Genomic DNA, 18,150 nt, shown 5'->3' with positions numbered 1-18,150 from the left:
TGCACTTCAAATTGTTTTCTATTTTTATTGTAACCACAGCTTCTATGCGTAAAGATCTTGTGCCAAAAACTTATCTGACAATATAGTTTTATTTAACGAAGATCCTAAATTAACTCACATTTTGCTGGGTTAGAAAAGAAAAAACGTACTGGTAAAACAGGCTTGCTCTCTTTTAAGGAGTAAAATACATAATCCATCAAATACACTGGATTGATTTAGTAGGTTTGTGCATTCTTAACCATTCGTGGTTTTTGTGTATAGAAGTTGACAAATAACTGCCAATGATGATATCAATATCAACTCTACCATCTTTGATTGATAATTAATGATGGGACAACTCCCATATACAACAATTAATGAAAACTGCGTGATGGTTTCCTTGTTTGCGGTGACTCATCTTTTACAGGAACTGTTGATTGATGTGAAGTGTTTGTGCATATACTATTACAGTAGGTACGAGAGAAGCTTTCAGCCTGATCTCAATTCAATAAACTATGTAATTACCAAAATCTATTGAAATATTGTGTATATTTCAGATATTCTCTAACTCTTGGCAACCTGGTCGGAGATGATAGAATAGTCTATCCATCACTGACAAGCATATCTGCACGTGACGGATGCCCAGCTTTTCGGCGTGAAAATGTATTCTATTGCAGCAACGGCTTAAGTGCTGACCCCGGCGAGAAAATCAACTCTCAAAAGTTTCTAGCATACAATCCAAACGAGTGCACTGATGACGGGAGTACCTACATTATGAAAAAAATAGTTATTCAAAAATATAATTCCACCACTTGGTACTGCTCATAGCTGCTGTCCTAGATGGCAGCGAAGAACAGATATCTTCACATTCTAATCTAGCTTGAACCAAAATAAGAACATAAATATATTTATTTATTTAACGATAGAAATCTATATGTTGTATTTATTATTTATTTATCTATCAAATATTTTAATATTTTTTACCATCAGTCCTTGTGAAACCTGTGACAATTGACAAGATCTAACTCATGGCACGATGAAAAAGTGTTCCGTACTCGTTCTGCCATTTGTTATATTATTATGTTTAGGGCCTTAGATATTAGATTAAGTGCACCAACAATCAACAATTTTTGATTTGCAGGACTGGGTCATGAGCAATTCTAACAGCTTATGCACCAATTCAGCAATCTAGTTTTGATCATTAGTCAATCTATGGTATTATTTATTTGAATATGTCATGGTTCTAAGAGATGATAAAACACTATTTTATATTTTATCTAATCATGTTTTGTTATACTACTCAACAAAATAATATTCTTTCCAAAACTTCCATTTTTATATGCTTTTTACTTTGTACAAATCATAGGGTATCGACTCTTTAATAAAACATATCTTTACGCTTGACTTGTCTTGCAGTTCATTGTTTAAAAGCTTCCTCATCGCTGTTGCAGCACCTCCTAATGAAACAATGTAATGCGGATATGAGTAACATTGGTTGGATTGAGATTAACCAATCAGGTACCATTTTTGGACACTACGCAACGACTGGCTGATGAGTTTAAACACTCTGCATGACTATGCAGTATGCCCAAAGCGCACAGCAAAAGTTAGCCTTAGGTCTTGTGTATGTTTATTATATGGGATTCATTTAGAAGTAGCTGACCCTGTAGATACCCTGACTAGTCATTGGTGAAGCTTTCAGGAAGTTTATCTATTTAGCCGACTTAGTTCTACTTGAGCTATAGAGAATGCCTGACTTCTTGGTCTAATGACCTCAGCCTTGCTAAGGCTTGGATGTACTGAAGCATATCTTTGCTAGTATGGAATTTATTGCTGTATTCTGTACATGTTAGTCAACTCAAATTAAAGCTATACAAGGCAATCATAAATTTAATGATTAGTTTTTAAATCCTACATATCGACATCAGGTTTTGCTTATAATATTTGCAGCTTTTACTATTATTTTGAACAGATTTTCATTTTGCAGCAGTTTTCAATAAGTTTATCATAATTTCTGGCCAAGTGTTTTACATTTCTGTAGTGACGATTCCTTCTGCAGCCTGAGTAATAAGATTTACCATTTACACTCAGTAAACAACAATAATGGGTATGGTCACAGACACATGGGGTATGATCGCAGACACATGGTATATGATCACAGACACATAGAGCATGATCGCTGACACACTGAGTAGGATTGCGGATGCATAGAGTATGATCACAGATCAAATCTGACAGTCTGTTTTGAGAAATTTACCTGCTAGTTTGAAAAGCATGGAAAGGGCGCTTCTAGCATTCCTAATAAGAAACTGGTTTCATTCTGTACAATGCTCAGCCATTTGAGGTTCCTCTCAAAGCGCTATAAATAGATTGCTATTTTCGTTGTCATATATGTTGGGTAAAATGAGTAGAACAATGCATATGCATGTATAATACTACCGTCTGTATTGACCAGAACTAGACTAGGAAGAATGGCATAACTAGCACAATACATATGGAATGTAGGCGTGACTGATGATTTTGTTAGTGAAGTTATTCAAAATGTTAGCATCAATGCGACGCAGAAGTGCTTGGCGAATATGAATTTTGATCCATAAAGAAAAGGCTATAAGAGATTATTGTATTTCGAGGTAGAACGTAATTACACTACAATAGCAAAGTGCTAGAAAGGTGGGTGGGGTGAGAGTAAGAGAAGAAAAGGCTTGTCTTGTATAACAGGAAAGTCTTGCTTAGGAGAATAATAGACCTAAAATAGATCAATAGGAAAATTGATCAATCCTGCTATTCTCCCCATGTTATATTAAAAATTTCTGTGTGTGGCAATAATCATGCCTACAACCTTAGTGTGTTTACTAAGTAGAACACAACCTTTATGAAATGGGTGGCCCTCAGAAAGGCCGAGAGATGATGCGGGATATTGCGAGAAGCATTAGTTATGCTGGAAGGAGAAGTAATTGCCGTATTGAAGGCGCACAAAAAAACAGATGGGGCAGACGTACAGAGGCAGTTACTATATTATATTATATACTATATTATATTTTAGATTTAAATATGTTAAGTTTAAGGTGTCTGAAGTCTGTATAGATTTGGTAATTGTTATGAGTCTCTTTCCCTGTTTTGTAAAATTTTATTTTTGAAATTAGGTAAAAACTTGGTGATATTCCAAGTGCTTACAACGCATGCCAATGACATAGCTAAGGATTGCAACAGCTGAAAACAAAGGAGACCAAACTAATACCATCAACAGAAGATATTTCAGTGCCTAAAGAACATCCTTGCCATGCGTATCGGCATCATATTCTCATATGTTAGCTTGAGTACCAGTTAGTTAGGGTTGTATTCTCTCCTAGTGCGACAGCAGTGGTCATAGAGTCCTAAAAATTGTAGAGCCCTGTGCACCAGCTCTTCCTCCAGCCTAGACTGGTGTGCCTGCAAAACGAAAAACTGCACACAGAATCACAACGTAAAATTACAAGTTCGATTAAGAGTTGTTTAATGTTTTATCCATATGTCAGGACTCGCTGTTGTGACTACTGTTTTTATTTATATCTTGATATTGTAAATATTATGGATCAATCTATATCATGGCCTTGACCTGTACCACCCCTGAATATGCATGAACAATACAAACTGTTAAATGCTCATCATGTTGAATTGTTAACGTCTGTCACCATACCACATGCCTTTCGTCTAGTTATATTTGATTGAAAACAGAGAGGCTGCAGTAACTGCTGTTTGAAGTGTGAAAGCTAGAGGTGGAACGAGACAGGTTTTTCAAGTTCAGACGAGACTCGAGACACTGTCTTGTGAAAATTTGAGACTCGAGACACGAGACAGTGAAATAATGAGCATTTGGTGATGATATCACAACACAAGTACTAGCGTACTTGGTATATATAAAATTGATAAACCTCTTTTTAAATTGAATTTTCACCTGGTGTAAACGATTTGAATACAACATTTTAATAGTGATATGCATGTAGTTTTTGTAAACAAAAGTGACACAAACAGCTCTAAAATACCTAAGTTATATATTCTAAGAATATTGAGCTTGATTGATCATAATTATTAAAAAACATATTGCTTTGTACATGTATATTTTTAACATCTATTGAATAAGTCTTACATTTAATGTAATGTGTAATGAAACCGATAGCCGTCGCTCTACAAAGAAATACCGCAACTAAAAGAACACACGATAACACTTTCATTCTTATCGTTTCATTAATGTTAAGTTTTGTTTGTGTATTAACTGTAGTATGTGAATTATATTTAAATTGTACTCATGAAATTATATTAATTACTGTATACATGCACATGTATAATCTTATATTGAGTTAACAAAACGTCATTGTTAACTGAACACGGACTATGGTCGACACGGCCTTTCGTTCGTTTCTCCGTGTCCGGGCAAGTTTTACCCGCCATTAGTAGTATATACGTAAAAGAGGCCCGAATTTTATGAAGGGCAGTTGGTGTTTAGACACGATACGATAAAATACAGACATTTTACCCGCAAAAGTTATCCAATTTATTAAATTGGATTATCCGAAGAGTAATTAGATACGACCCGGTATCTGTTTTAAGGACACAGAACCGAACTAAAATATAACAAGGCCGTTGTCCGGACTACATGATTAGACTCAGTGGCCAACATAATCAATAGCAACAGGTAGTAACGGACCGGGTATAACTTTAAAGGCAGCTGCCCGCAATCCGTTACAATATATGGAGTTGTTGCTACCGCAAGAAGCCATGTTTTAACAACCGTGCGCAGGCGCTTTAGTTCTATTTCCTGTCTCGAGTTTGGCAATAGCTAAGTCGAGACGAGACCGATACGAGACGAGACAGGTCGTTACTCGAGACGTCTCGTGTCTCGTTCCACCTCTAATGAAAGCATTGCATATCGACATAATTTTAACAAGAAGCTCCCGCATGTCTCCCGCATCTTAATTTCTCACACTGATAGAAGTGTATTTCGGAGTATAATTTGTTTTTGAGTGCAAGTTGTACCGGCCATAAAATGCATAATAAGGAAGAGAAAACATAAAAGTCTCTCCGAAGTGACATTTTTGGAGGAAATTTATTGGATAGAATCCAACACCAAGAATAAACATGTCATTTAAAATCAAAATAATGAACTAGTTAAAATAAAAATAGAATAGAGGCAACAGGCTGAACAGTGTGCTTACATTACATGACGCAACTGAGGCTGTACCTGGTATGTTGGCATAACATTGTAAGAGTTATTTTGATAACTGCGTAAATAACACACTTAAGGTACGGCCACATGTAATGATTTTTCCGTTGATTTTGACCAAAATCACAAAATGAATGAAACACACAGAAATATTCTGCCAAAATTCACAGAATTGTCTGAGCTGTGCATGCACACCGAAATTGTTGACGGAACGCTTTTAATTGGCTAAACAAATTATCAGCGAGTACGTATTTAGCAGCTTTTGCAATTTATATAGTCCGAGGCATATAACGCGACACACAAGAGAATACTAACGCAATTTGCCATAGTAAATACAATGCAACTGACTTGATAGCGCCAAAGATGGCAAACTCTTTCTACAACTGAAATTTCGCTGCTAAAAAGATATTGCTATTATTAAAAAAACCGATTTGTAGCCATGGTGTTCGAACAATGAAGAATCAACAACAGCGCAAGTTAAGCAGTTGCATCGTATGGATCATGTCGAATTGTGCTGGTACTTTTATTGTGTGTCGTAATAAGTGTCTTGGACTATATAAATTGCAAAAGCTGCTAGAATCGTGCTCGCTAATAATTTGTTTAGCCAATTAAAACCGTTTCGTCAACGATTTCGGTGTGCATGCACAGCTTTGACAATCCTGTGAATTTCTGCCGAACGGTTCAGCGTTTTTCGTCCATTTCAAGATTTTGGTCAGAATCAATGAAAAATTCGTTACGGGTGGCCGTACCTTAAGGAGTTTGCCAAACACATCTGTGACCCTCCACATACCCTGTAAGCTAAAAATCTAAAAGCTAAAACTTAAAGGTTGACTTGCAACAAAATTCACATTACAGTTATTTGATATCAAAAGAGTCACCATGTCTTACTCTGTTGTGTTGCAGGTGTCAAATACGTGGAAATGTAATTACCAGCTCTTAAAAGCTCAAAAACGAAAAGCCGCCGTAGATTGGAATCTGTTTATTTATTTGACGTAGTCATTCCAGTTTGGTTATCGCCTTGTCACGTATGTTCTCACATGAATTGAAAGGCCAATAAAAAGCTTAATGTAAAACTTATCGTAGCACTAGTTTATGACAAACACTTCGAGTTTTACCGAAGACCCCGTATCAAATATAAATGCTCGCTACTTAACAGTTTTCTTTCGGCATTATTCAATCGTCAAGTCATAATCTGATCATGTGACCCAATAATTTTTGCAGCTCTTTTCGATTATCACAGGTAACCAACAGGCTCATCATGATTATCAGACAATGATATATAGTCCTTCGAGGTAATGTTAAAAAGTTTAAAGATTTTTACGGTAAGTTATAAGATATCAGTGCTAAAAGTGATAGCATTACAATGACGATAAAACAGACGCGTAAAAACAATAGACGTGGTTTTATTGAATGCGTGAAGTATAATTGTGAAAATATTTCGACGAATGAGGTTGCATGAAAGTGTAAACAGTAACCATCCTGTAACAACTACGTCCCATTTGAGCCGTTTTGGAAAGCGAATCCAAACTACGGCAGTCTCGTGTGGCTGCGATTAACTGTTCGTTTTTGAGCTTTTAAGAGCTTGTAATCACATTCCCATATATTTTGCACCTACAACACAACAGAGTAAGACATGGGGAATCTTTTGGTACCAAATAACTGTAATGTGAATTTTGTTGCAAGTCAACCTTTAATGAAACCATCATCAGTGTAACCCTTCATTGACTCCGCTGGATCAATAGGTAGAGCATGCGGCCAGCCACTTAGCTTATAGTCAGTGATTAACTTTTTTGTTTTCTACATTTCAGTAAAACTGACTTCCGCTTTTCGCCTGTCCCTTGCGAGTTTTTCGTTGACTCCCAACTTTTCTGTTTCTCGATCACCGTTTTCGGCTGCATATTTCACTATATGCAAAGCTACCGTCAAGGTTGAAATTAACAGAACAGGCATAGAGTGGTTTAGTGCCAAAACAACATCTGAAATGGTATACCACCAACAATGTGTCAATAATTTCATACCTAAGTCACTCCCGAGTATAAGGCACACCCCACACTAAACCATGGAAAAAAACTTCTACTTATAGTTCAGGAAATACAGTATTTGTCTAGCTGTTTCTTTTGCAAACTTTAACATAGTATAGATGAGTGAGTAAATTTATTGCCAAGATTAATTGATTGATTGATTGCCAAGATTGCTGTCACTCGAACAAGTTAATTGAACTGATAGAAAGCTAGCAAAATTTTAGTACTGATATTTCAAAAGAGCAACGATACAATAAATAATAAATAATAATAAGGTTGAAAGTACTAAATGGCATTCTTTATTATTTCTAGCATTGCTAATAAGAAGCTGGTTTCATTCCATACAATGCTCCACCATTTGAGGTTCCCTATGTAATGTAGGCGTGACTGTTGATTTTGTAAGTGAAGTTATTCGAAATGTTAACATCAATGCGACGCAGGAGTGCTTGGAGAATATGAATTTTGATCCATAAAGAAAAGGCTACAAAAGATTATTGTATTTCGAGGTAGAACCTAATTACACTACAATAGCAAAGTGCTAGAAAGGTAGGTGGGGTGAGAGTAAGAGAAGAAAAGGTTTGCCTTGTATAACAGGGAAGTCCTGCTTAATTAACAACCAATAGAAGAATTGATCAATCCTGTTATTCTTTCCATATTATATTAGAAATTTCCAAATGTGACAATAATCATGCCCTCAAATGGTTAGTAGTTTTACAATTAAGTATGACTTAGATCTTTTACTTGAACTTTAGCATCTTGGTAACTCCATTGTCATAAGAAACATTAGCATTTTGGTAATTCCATTGTCATAAAAAACATTAGCATTTTGGTAAATCCGTTGTCATAAGAAACATTAGCATTTTGGTAAATCCGTTGTCATAAGAAACATTAGCATTCTGGTAATTGCGTTATCATGAAAAAAGCATAAGCCATTCAGAAATTTTCCACTAAAATAGAAAACTTCCACTAACATGTCTTCTAGTTTTCATAACTCTCACATGATTTGCCACATCACTTGCTACTAGTTGTCATAATTTTTCTATGATCAGTCTCTCACACACTTTTAGCTTTCACAACTGTCACATGATGGGTCTCTCACTCGCTACTAGTTGTCATACCTCTAAAGTGGTCTTCCAGTGAATTTTTCCAAAATTGTCACGATTCTGCCATGATTCGCCTCTAACTTTCCACTCAAGGTCATTATGTAACACATTTGACATCTCACCCGCTTCATTTGTCATAAATTATAACTATCATTGCTAATGGGGTTGCTTTGTAGGCCAGTTGTTGTGCTGATGCATTTTCTTGGGTGTTTGTTCGAAGCGCTTGGCTGATAGCCAAAAACCAGGCTTTAGCTCTTGGAAAAGTTCACATAAATAATTAGTTGATCTCAGAATAATTCTGTTTGGAATTAATAAACACTAAAAAATCCATGAAAGCTTCAAACAGCCAACTGCTGGTTGGTATTACAAAAGTTACCCAAAGAAATTGATGAGAGATACCTGTTATGGTAGTAACTATTTTCCTTCAAACGCAAATCAAGGACATCGCAACTTCCCCTCTTAATTTCAAAAGGTAAAAGAAAATGTTCCAAGAAACAGCTGATACTGATAAGAGTTGGGTATATGAGCAATCGCTCAAGGATCGAGTGTGATGTCTTCGATGAGCTTACTGCAAGCAACACAAACATGTTTGTGGAATTCAACCGCAACCTGTTTGTAGGTCAGGAGATCTAAACCATTAGGCTGCTCTCATTTTGAGGGTTGGTAGTTACCAGTTTACCAGTTGAAAATATTTAGACATTTTAGTGCCTGAATGTCACAACGATATGCTCAAATCTACAGACAAGTATCTCAACTGTGATATACATGTACTTATATTTTTCGAAAAGATTTTAGCATTTTTAAATGATACCCATTACTCCAAAGATTTGATTAGAACGAAATCAAAATATTCGTTGAATTATTTTGTTTGCTAATACAAGTAGTAATATATATTCTGAAAACTTAACTTGAAAATTTATCAGCTGTCTGAAGCGGAATAAAAACAAAACAGACAGCTATTAAATCTTAATTCGGTGATTTTAAAATATCTCTATAAGAAACTATTAATATATCACAAACATTCTAAGTGTTTTTTTTAGAAAGTGTCTTTTGATGTGAAATACTAGAATTTTTCAACTCAAAACTTTTTTCACACTAAAATATTGCAGTCTGAAGCAAAAGCCATGTGATCTTGTGACCTTGTGACCTATTGACCTTGTGACCTAGTGACCTTGTGACCTAGGTCTAACTGCAGTATTAGCCCAGCTAGTTCGAGTAAATTTGTACTAAAAGCATCAATTGACTTATCCCCACGCATGCACATTTAGTATGGTGGAAACATTCAACTGATACAACATGTTTTTGCAATATTATTGGTAATGTATTTTGCAAAAAATGGTAATAAAATGTAAATATCTGTAGATATTTTGGCCTTTTTCAGCAGGCTGCAAAGTTATCAATTTTATAGAGCCACTAACTAGAAGGAAATTGCAGAAGATCAGGTCATTTGATGCAATTTTTTTCGTTACAGTATAATATATACACACGGTACATAATACAAATTATATATGAAATATGACTATTAGTTAATGCGTGTAAAAATTATTATACCAAAAATATCAAGTTAATACTGTGTATTATGTATAAAAATAAGTGGTAAGCTCATCGATGTCTGCGATTTGTTTCATATTCACTCAAATAGCACAGTGGTGGGTTTTTGAGAGGTTGATTCTCAGGAACCAGATGGAGTTTAGAATATTTTAGCGACCTGGTAGAAAGTACAGAGCATATGCTTGGGAAAAATTGGAGAAAATCAGCCAGAAATGTGGAAGCGAGTAGCACTCACTTGAATTAACAAACACAAACAATGACGAAGTAGAACTTATTAATATAAATATGTAATATATTTTGTATCGAATGCATATATAGTGCATTATTCATAAAATATTATAGTATCGGCTGACTACTATAATATAATAATTTATATTGCATGTATAGTTTATGAGCTATAACTGGCAGCAGTGGCTCATATATTCCTCTACTTGGTTTAGGTAGTTCCAACAATAAATGACCAGTTATACCTTTAAGGACTGAAGTGAGATCAGTCACAATTGCTCAAAATTTTACAATGCTGCCGAAGAGACCAATCTCTCTGTTGGTCCAATCATAATTTAGAAGGATGCAGTTTTTATGTTGTTAGTTATGAGAATATATAGCACATCTCGAATAAAAGTTATCAAAATCATATGGTCATGTGTCCAAACATTCAGCTGGGTAATTTGTTGCGGCGTAAACGCTAGTGGCATTTTGCTACAATCTTTACCTCCTTCTATTGAGTAGATGAGAGTCTCTAAGACTATCATAAGTCTATTGGGTAGATGAGAGTCTCTAAGACTATCATAAGTCTATTGGGTAGATGAGAGTCTCTAAGACTATCATAAGTCTATTGGGTAGATGAGAGTCTCTAAGACTATCATAAGTCTATTGGGTAGATGAGAGTCTCTAAGACTATCATAAGTCGATTGGGTAGATGAGAGTCTCTAAGACTATCATAAGTCTATTGGGTAGATGAGAGTCTGTAAGACTATCATAAGTCTATTGGGTAGATGAGAGTCTCTAAGACTATCATAAGTCTATTGGGTAGATGAGAGTCTCTAAGACTATCATAAGTCTATTGGGTAGATGAGAGTCTCTAAGACTATCATAAGTCTATTGGGTAGATGAGAGTCTCTAAGACTATCATAAGTCGATTGGGTAGATGAGAGTCTCTAAGACTATCATAAGTCTATTGGGTAGATGAGAGTCTGTAAGACTATCATAAGTCTATTGGGTAGATGAGAGTCTCTAAGACTATCGTAAGTCTATTGGGTAGATGAGAGTCTCTAAGACTATCATAAGTCTATTGGGTAGATGAGAGTCTCTAAGACTATCATAAGTCTATTGGGTAGATGAGAGTCTCTAAGACTATCATAAGTCGATTGGGTAGATGAGAGTCTCTAAGACTATCATAAGTCTATTGGGTAGATGAGAGTCTCTAAGACTATCATAAATCTATTGGGTAGATGAGAGTCTGTAAGACTATCATAAGTCATTCTAGGCGAAGCGTTAAAACAGACTGAGATTAAACTGGAAGTTAGCATTTTGGTGAAGGAATGGAGACATCCGTATTAAAAGATTCCAGCACAAAAATATTTAATGGTTGTGGAGATTTTCCTAATCAGTTAGCTAAAATACTCCATAGATGAAAATGCATGAATATTTCCATCGATGGAATATTACCATGAATGACAACATATAAATTTTCCAATAATATTGTGGAAAGAGTTTTGACCAAGGCATATTTTGACTTCTTTATCATAGGTCATGTTGTGAAAGTTTTCACATTTTTCTACATAGAGCCCATCCTGTGTACACTCCTCATCCGGTTTGCTGATTAAAAGCCAAGTGTAAAGACCCGAGTCTACATTATTACATAGTTGATAATGCATGAATGTTTCCATTGATGGAATATTACATGAATTCCAACATATAAAATTTCCAATAATATTGTGGAGAGAGTTTAGACCAAGGCATACTTTGACTTCATTATCATAGGTCATGTTGTGAAGGTTTTCAGAAATTCTCAACATTTTTATGCAATGACTCTGTTAGTTTCCATTGAGACCATCCTGCGTAAATAATCTCACATGGTTTACTGATAAAAGGACAAGTGCAAAGAATAATAGCTAGACCACAGTTAGACCTTAACCAGACAGCTAGTTGTCTCCACCCTTACCGCCGAGCTACCGTAGCAAGAACTGAGGCTAGGCAGTTTAATTTTTTTAGTACTGTGACATTAAGCCAGGTGCCTTGCCTAGGTTCATTGACTGGGAATACCAGTTGTGCGAGCTCATGTTTTATTTATGTTTTCAAAGGATTTTCCATATTATTAAATATTCACAACACTATCAAGTCAACACATCAAGAAAGGAAATTTTATTATCAATGTGGTAAAATAGATATCACCTTTAGTTATAATGCCAATGCATTAAGGGCATTCAAACGCTGGTCTTAACTGTTCATATTAGGTAGCATAACCCTGAAGCACAGTTTTTGAAAGCGGTTTAATTTTTTGGTTTGAGCAGCGTAATACAAAATGAGCAATATATGATTCTGGTAAAATAGTGATAAGCCTTTTTTACACTTATCTTTCTATAAGCTGAATTAGAGCAGGGGTTGATAGTCTAGTAAACATGTGCTTACGATGAACGTCAAACATTTTTTTACTTGCTTCAAAACATGAGGGTCTCACCTATATTTGTTGCAAAATATGACATTTGAGTTAACTTGAAGAGATACAGACCTAGCACTGTACAGCCAGTCCTGTACGTACAGTTGCATTAAAGTACAAATATTTCAGCGCAAGATGTATGATTGCAGTAAATATGTTGCTCCACACGTGGAAATCTTTTCAGTATGCGATGTTTGAAGTTTTTTAAGCCTCATAGTTTTGAAAGTGTTAGTAAGAACCCTGATGCAGTTTTAAAAGTGAGGAGGCTGATGAAACTAACAAACATTTGAAGAATTAAAATATATATAAGCTAAATAGTTTAAACATCCTTTGGTCTTGTTTGTAGTAAGTTACGCTGTGTCTGCACCTCCAACGTAAAATCTAAACTTTTAGTTGAATACATCTAAGGTACGGTAGAACCAGTAAAACACTTTTTTTGACAATGAAAAATTTATTTTTTTATGTGTAATTCAGCTTCTTAATAAAATAATAATTTTTGGATAATGTATTTGTTTTAATGCTGAATGAAGTATTTATTTGAAACTTCGTTTAGTGCTGTGGAATGAATTAATTCAATTTTAATATGTTTTAGTGAGCACATTTTTAACGTACAAAACAGATGCCGGAACAAACTGAGTTCCTATGCAGAGTTTGGACTGTATTTACAAACAAGCATAGGCTGTGATCATATATCCCTAGTAGCTACTAACTGCTGCCTATTGTACAATCCCCTTTTCCGTATTAATGCATGCAATAAGTTTTGTTCTGTCACCTTTTAAAGAGATGAACAGAGCTGACGCTTGCTGCTGGTGAGTGCACTGACAGAAATGACGACTCTGGAAAATATGTCAAGTTTGAGCAATGATAAACTCTTGGTCTACTTGTTTCCGACATCCATGTGACTCGATGACTCAATTGGATAGAGAATAGCACGTGTACTCTCTTACTCTCTCTTTCTCATCAATCCATTCTAATTTCGTAATCATTTATCTGCTTTTTCTTATCAAGAAATGGTTTTTGACAATAAGGAAGCTCTGGCTGCGCCTTCCTGCTCACAAACAGCTTGTCTCACTTTGTGATATTATTAGCCGCGTGGGAGGCAGTCGAGCAGATACAATGATTGTATTTTGTCAGTTTTTCTTAGTCGATAGTCTTTTAGTCTGCGTATCACACATATTATTTGTTTACATATTTCGCCCACACTTTCTGTAATCTGATAGCGTGACTGCCAATGTTGAACTTGAGGTGAGAACATTTTCACATTTTTCTGGGTTCAAATTTCATCCAGTCACGAGCAAGCTATCAATTCCTCGTTAGCACCTCTCATTGTACTTGTAAGCGGGTTTTGGTCAACCAATAAGCAAAGAGAATGCAAGAAACCTTTTTTCTGAATTCGCTTTAGCTGAATCATTCCTGAAATATTTGCAAGTTTATTTGAGCGGTTTACACTGAGACAATTGAGATACTTCTTAAAACATTAAAAGTAAAAGAAGAAAGCCAATATTTAAGCCGATGAACACGGACATGATGTAAAAATCTTTATCGTCCGCAAGCAAAGCAGCAGTTATAACACAATGTCTATGGTTGTATCAGACCTATACAACTCTAGCTGTAATTTAGAAGAACTGGAAAAAGGTTAAGTTTGAGATTGAGGCATTCGCATACACGTCTCCAACTTTTCGATATTTGATTTCAATCATTCAGCTACATTCAGTGGGGAAGGTAGGAAGGCCTTATAAAAGCTTGTTGTAGTCTGATGAGTAACTGAAACGGGTCCATGAAGTGAGTGCAAATGTCTGGGGGACGTCGCATGCCTCCCCTCGTTTTATGAGCAGAAAATTTGTGAGTTAAGTAACAAACTACTTGTGCTGATCCAGATGCAAAAACAATTTAATTTGTTAATACAATTTAATTTGTTAATAAAATTTAATTTTTACTTAAACTCTATTTTCCTCATTGAAGACAAACAGGAACTAATAGCAATGGAGAATAATACATTTGAAAGATCCTAGAAATTGCTGTTACAATACATCATAAAAACCAACGATCATTGGTTTGTTGTTGACCTTTGCATTTGAAAGCTTGAGAGCATAGAAGTTGAAACACAGTTCGAGCAAAAATTTTTTCTCATTTTTCCATAAGAAAAACAACAGGGGTCAAATAAAAGCTCACAGAGTATTAGATTATCGATGCCTCCATGTAGCTAAACTCCAAACTCAACTGATACCGGGCTGTTGGATACATTCTTATCTTGCTGTAGTTTGTTATCATGTCAACATTTTATCGATAAAAATCATATTAGCAAAAGAATTCAGTAAATAGAAAAATTCATTACATATTTCATTAAAGTCATTGATAATGAAAAAGCACTGTAGCGCTGTAGTTTGGGCAGCCCATGCACTTCTGAATTTAATCACGGACTATGATGCCAATGAAGCATACAAGTTTACTCAAGATCGTGCTGAATCAGCAAGTCAGCAAGTCGCAAGACAGCAAGTCGCTGTCGCTGACCGTGCCAGATCAGCGAATCGCAAGATCATACAAGACCATCCAGATTTTCTGTTTTCTATAATGTCTTTTTAGTTTTAGAAAGAAACATTCCGTCAGACATGTTCAGAGCATTGATGAAGGATCAGTGTCTGAGGAGTTCAATGAGCAAGTGCAAGCACATTCTTCCGTAGAGCTTATGATACGAAAAAGAAAAAACCAAAGATGAAACAGCGCTAAGTAAAGAAGAAAGAAAACTAAACAGGAAGAGAATGTTGGGGGTGGGAGAATAAACACCCCGAATACTGCGCATTATCAGGTTGTTTAACAGCAAAATTTAAGGCTAACTATTTTTTAGGTAAGAGCAACAATGGGATCACTTTAGGAAAACAGGAAGGTGCACCAAATTTCTTTAATGCACATTTAAGCTACTAAAAATCAATTATCATACTGTTTTTGTTTTTGAACCTAATAAAACAATATTTTACGTAAGAGAACCTTGTTTTGTAGAGAAAATAAAACAACAATAATGCTAAAAGCCATGATTGTCAAAGTATTGTTGGTTGTTCAACAGCAACAAGATACAAGGTCAGCAAGTTGCTGACCGTGCAAGATTTTCTGTTTTCTATAATGTCTTTTTGGTTTTAGATATAGAAACATTCCGTCAGATATGTTTAAAGAGCATTAATGAAATATCAGTGTCTGAGGAGTTACCAAGTGCTGCAGCGCTGATCTAAAGCGCTATATTTATCTGTAACAGCGTGTGCAACTTCTGACAAGTTAGTTAGGTTTTTGAAGGTAGGTGATAATTCCTTCAGAAACCACAGGCTTCAGAAATAGTTTATTTGTCAGTATGATGTTCTTCACAAGTTATCCAAACTAATACTCTGATAGTCTCATGCGCCTTGAGAGATCATTATGTGTTTTCGTTATACATTATAATTGTAACATATGGAGGATTATACGTTATACTATATATGTAAGTAACCCTCACTCCAGCGGGACAGTTGGTATTATGCCTGGCTGCAAAACAGCATATCTAAGTTTGATTCCTGTGTGAGGTTGTCTTTTTTTCTAATGCTTTCAGAGTGGACACAGCTCATCATATAGTAAACACTTACTGGCTAGCTTCATTCATGTACATAAATCAAGATAGTATTTCAACTCTATGTATGTGCCTTTTGGACATTTTTGGAAAATCTGAAACAACTTCCATGGAACAACTCAACTGACTAGCAGAAGTTTTATGGGGTGGCGGAGTTTGTCACTAACCTTGCTGGCAAGGTCGGTGACAACACCGCCATGTCACTGACAGCATCACCAGTGTGTCCTACGGCACAGCAGCAATTTAAAACCAGATGCCATTTCTGACATCCCCTAGTGGGTCTTCAACCACTAACCTGCTGCTCGTGAGTCCAGAGTGGAACTCGTTACACCACAGCTGCCAAGAAGCTTTCTTTATGTATACTATGTGTAGTACTTATGGGCATAGTTAGCAACCAGTATGGCATACATAATATGAAAAATCATATACTATTAATAGAATATTTCACAACTCAATTGATAGTATATGCTATAATGCATATTTTTGTAGTATACAAACATTTATACTGACAACTATGCCCAGCTATAAACATGCATAGCATAGAGCTATCATTGCACTGACTACAATGAAAACTATCTTAAGATAAACATAGACATCAGGGGTGGAAATAAAGATGTTCTCTGCGCTTCTGTGTGGCTCATACTGTAGAACACTTTGAAGACAGACAGCATACATACATGTACATGCTGCTCCAAACAGAAAGTTAAGATGCTTATCTTCTGATCTGATCAAAATAATAAGACAGCTACTTTCCTATAACTAGCTGCTTGCTAAAAAGCTTATAGTTTGAAATTGACACGTAGTTTGAAAAGATGTTCAAACTTAATATGTCTGTCAACTTAATTATAGGAAGTAGTTCTAAATAACGTTTGCTAATCTACAGAATATGTGCAATGGTGGTGTCTAAAATACATGACATCATGGCCAGAAGTAAACTAATAACAAATTAAACCATTTGTTTTAAAAGAGGTAACTAAAAATATTTTGAACATGAAATAATAAAGCAATGCTTCGTGTTGATTTTTTTTGTCACGACCCGTTAAATGTGCCTTGTTGTTATGTTTTCATGATGCGACACCGCTCTTTGCTTTAATCTATATATATATATTTCTCAAAGTTGGTCATTGTATGTGTATTCGTAGGTTTGATTGTCTGGCTGTAGATCTTAAAATTTTGGAATAATGATTCCATACCGAAAAAGATTTGATCTCAGACCCTGCCGTTGACCAGTCTGACGCCCTACCCACTAGACCTCAAAAATTGAATTGCTAGCTTGCCAATAAAAGTCATTATATAAGAGCAAATACCTAGCGGCTTTGCGTGCGACCCGATCATAGCATAACGTCACGAAAAGCTGTTCGCTCACATTATTAACTTTACTGGCTGATAGCACGCAGGCTAATAGCGAGCAACTCTGACTACTTCCCATTGTTTATAAGACAAAACACTTTTCTCATGATATGTAATTTGAAAATTAGAATGGCAGATGCTGTTATATGTTAAATACAAATCAATTTTCTGTTCAAAGACTTTTCTATTACCCGGGTAAACGCGGTAGCGTTTACCGGGTAGTACCCGGGTACTACCCGGTAACGCCGGGTAGCATAGCTAGTTTTTACTATAGCAAGACATGTGTTTGTCCAAAGCCATTAGAAAAACATTACATTAGGAAAACAAATTGCATTGCATGGAATCTAACCTCCCACATTTAGCTTAGCAGACAGGCCTGCTACCAACTACACTGTAATAAAACCGTACTACATCATAGAATAATTGTGCACATAGTTATTACACTTGACAACCTCTCTTGGTGCAAGTGAATGTAAGTTTTTTAATAACAGACTGCCAGTAACAGAAGTAACAGACTGCCAGGTTACTAGCGTAGCTAATTACTGAATGTTCAGAGGGTAGTCTATGACATAGTTCTTTTGTTAGCATTAGCTAGGGACTTGGGCTACAACAATCTGAAAGTCTCACTGAGATCCTCATAAAACACTGATATCGTTATTATAGTCTTGAATGAAATTAGCTCTATGGTGGTGAAG

General features: G+C 35.7%; 1 protein-coding gene across 3 annotated transcripts in view; it reads left to right on the top strand.

Moving 5' to 3' along the window:
- LOC137393636 (uncharacterized) overlaps positions 1-1,345 on the top strand; it is a 101,119-nt gene extending 99,774 nt beyond the window's left edge. For all 3 annotated transcript variants that reach the window (XR_010978309.1, XM_068080275.1, XM_068080274.1), the window contains one exon: positions 537-1,345. Coding sequence is in view for 2 of the 3 variants with exons in the window: in XM_068080275.1 (XP_067936376.1) it covers positions 537-807 (271 nt within the window). In the remaining variant the exon portion in view is untranslated. The remainder of the gene's footprint in view (positions 1-536) is intronic.
- The last annotated feature ends 16,805 nt before the right edge of the window (positions 1,346-18,150 follow it).

Source organism: Watersipora subatra, chromosome 4, assembly GCF_963576615.1.
Source record: "Watersipora subatra chromosome 4, tzWatSuba1.1, whole genome shotgun sequence".
In the NCBI taxonomy this organism is placed as follows: domain Eukaryota; kingdom Metazoa; phylum Bryozoa; class Gymnolaemata; order Cheilostomatida; family Watersiporidae; genus Watersipora; species Watersipora subatra.
The sequence above is the reverse complement of the archived record's forward strand: the minus strand, read 5'-3'. Positions and strand labels throughout refer to the sequence as shown.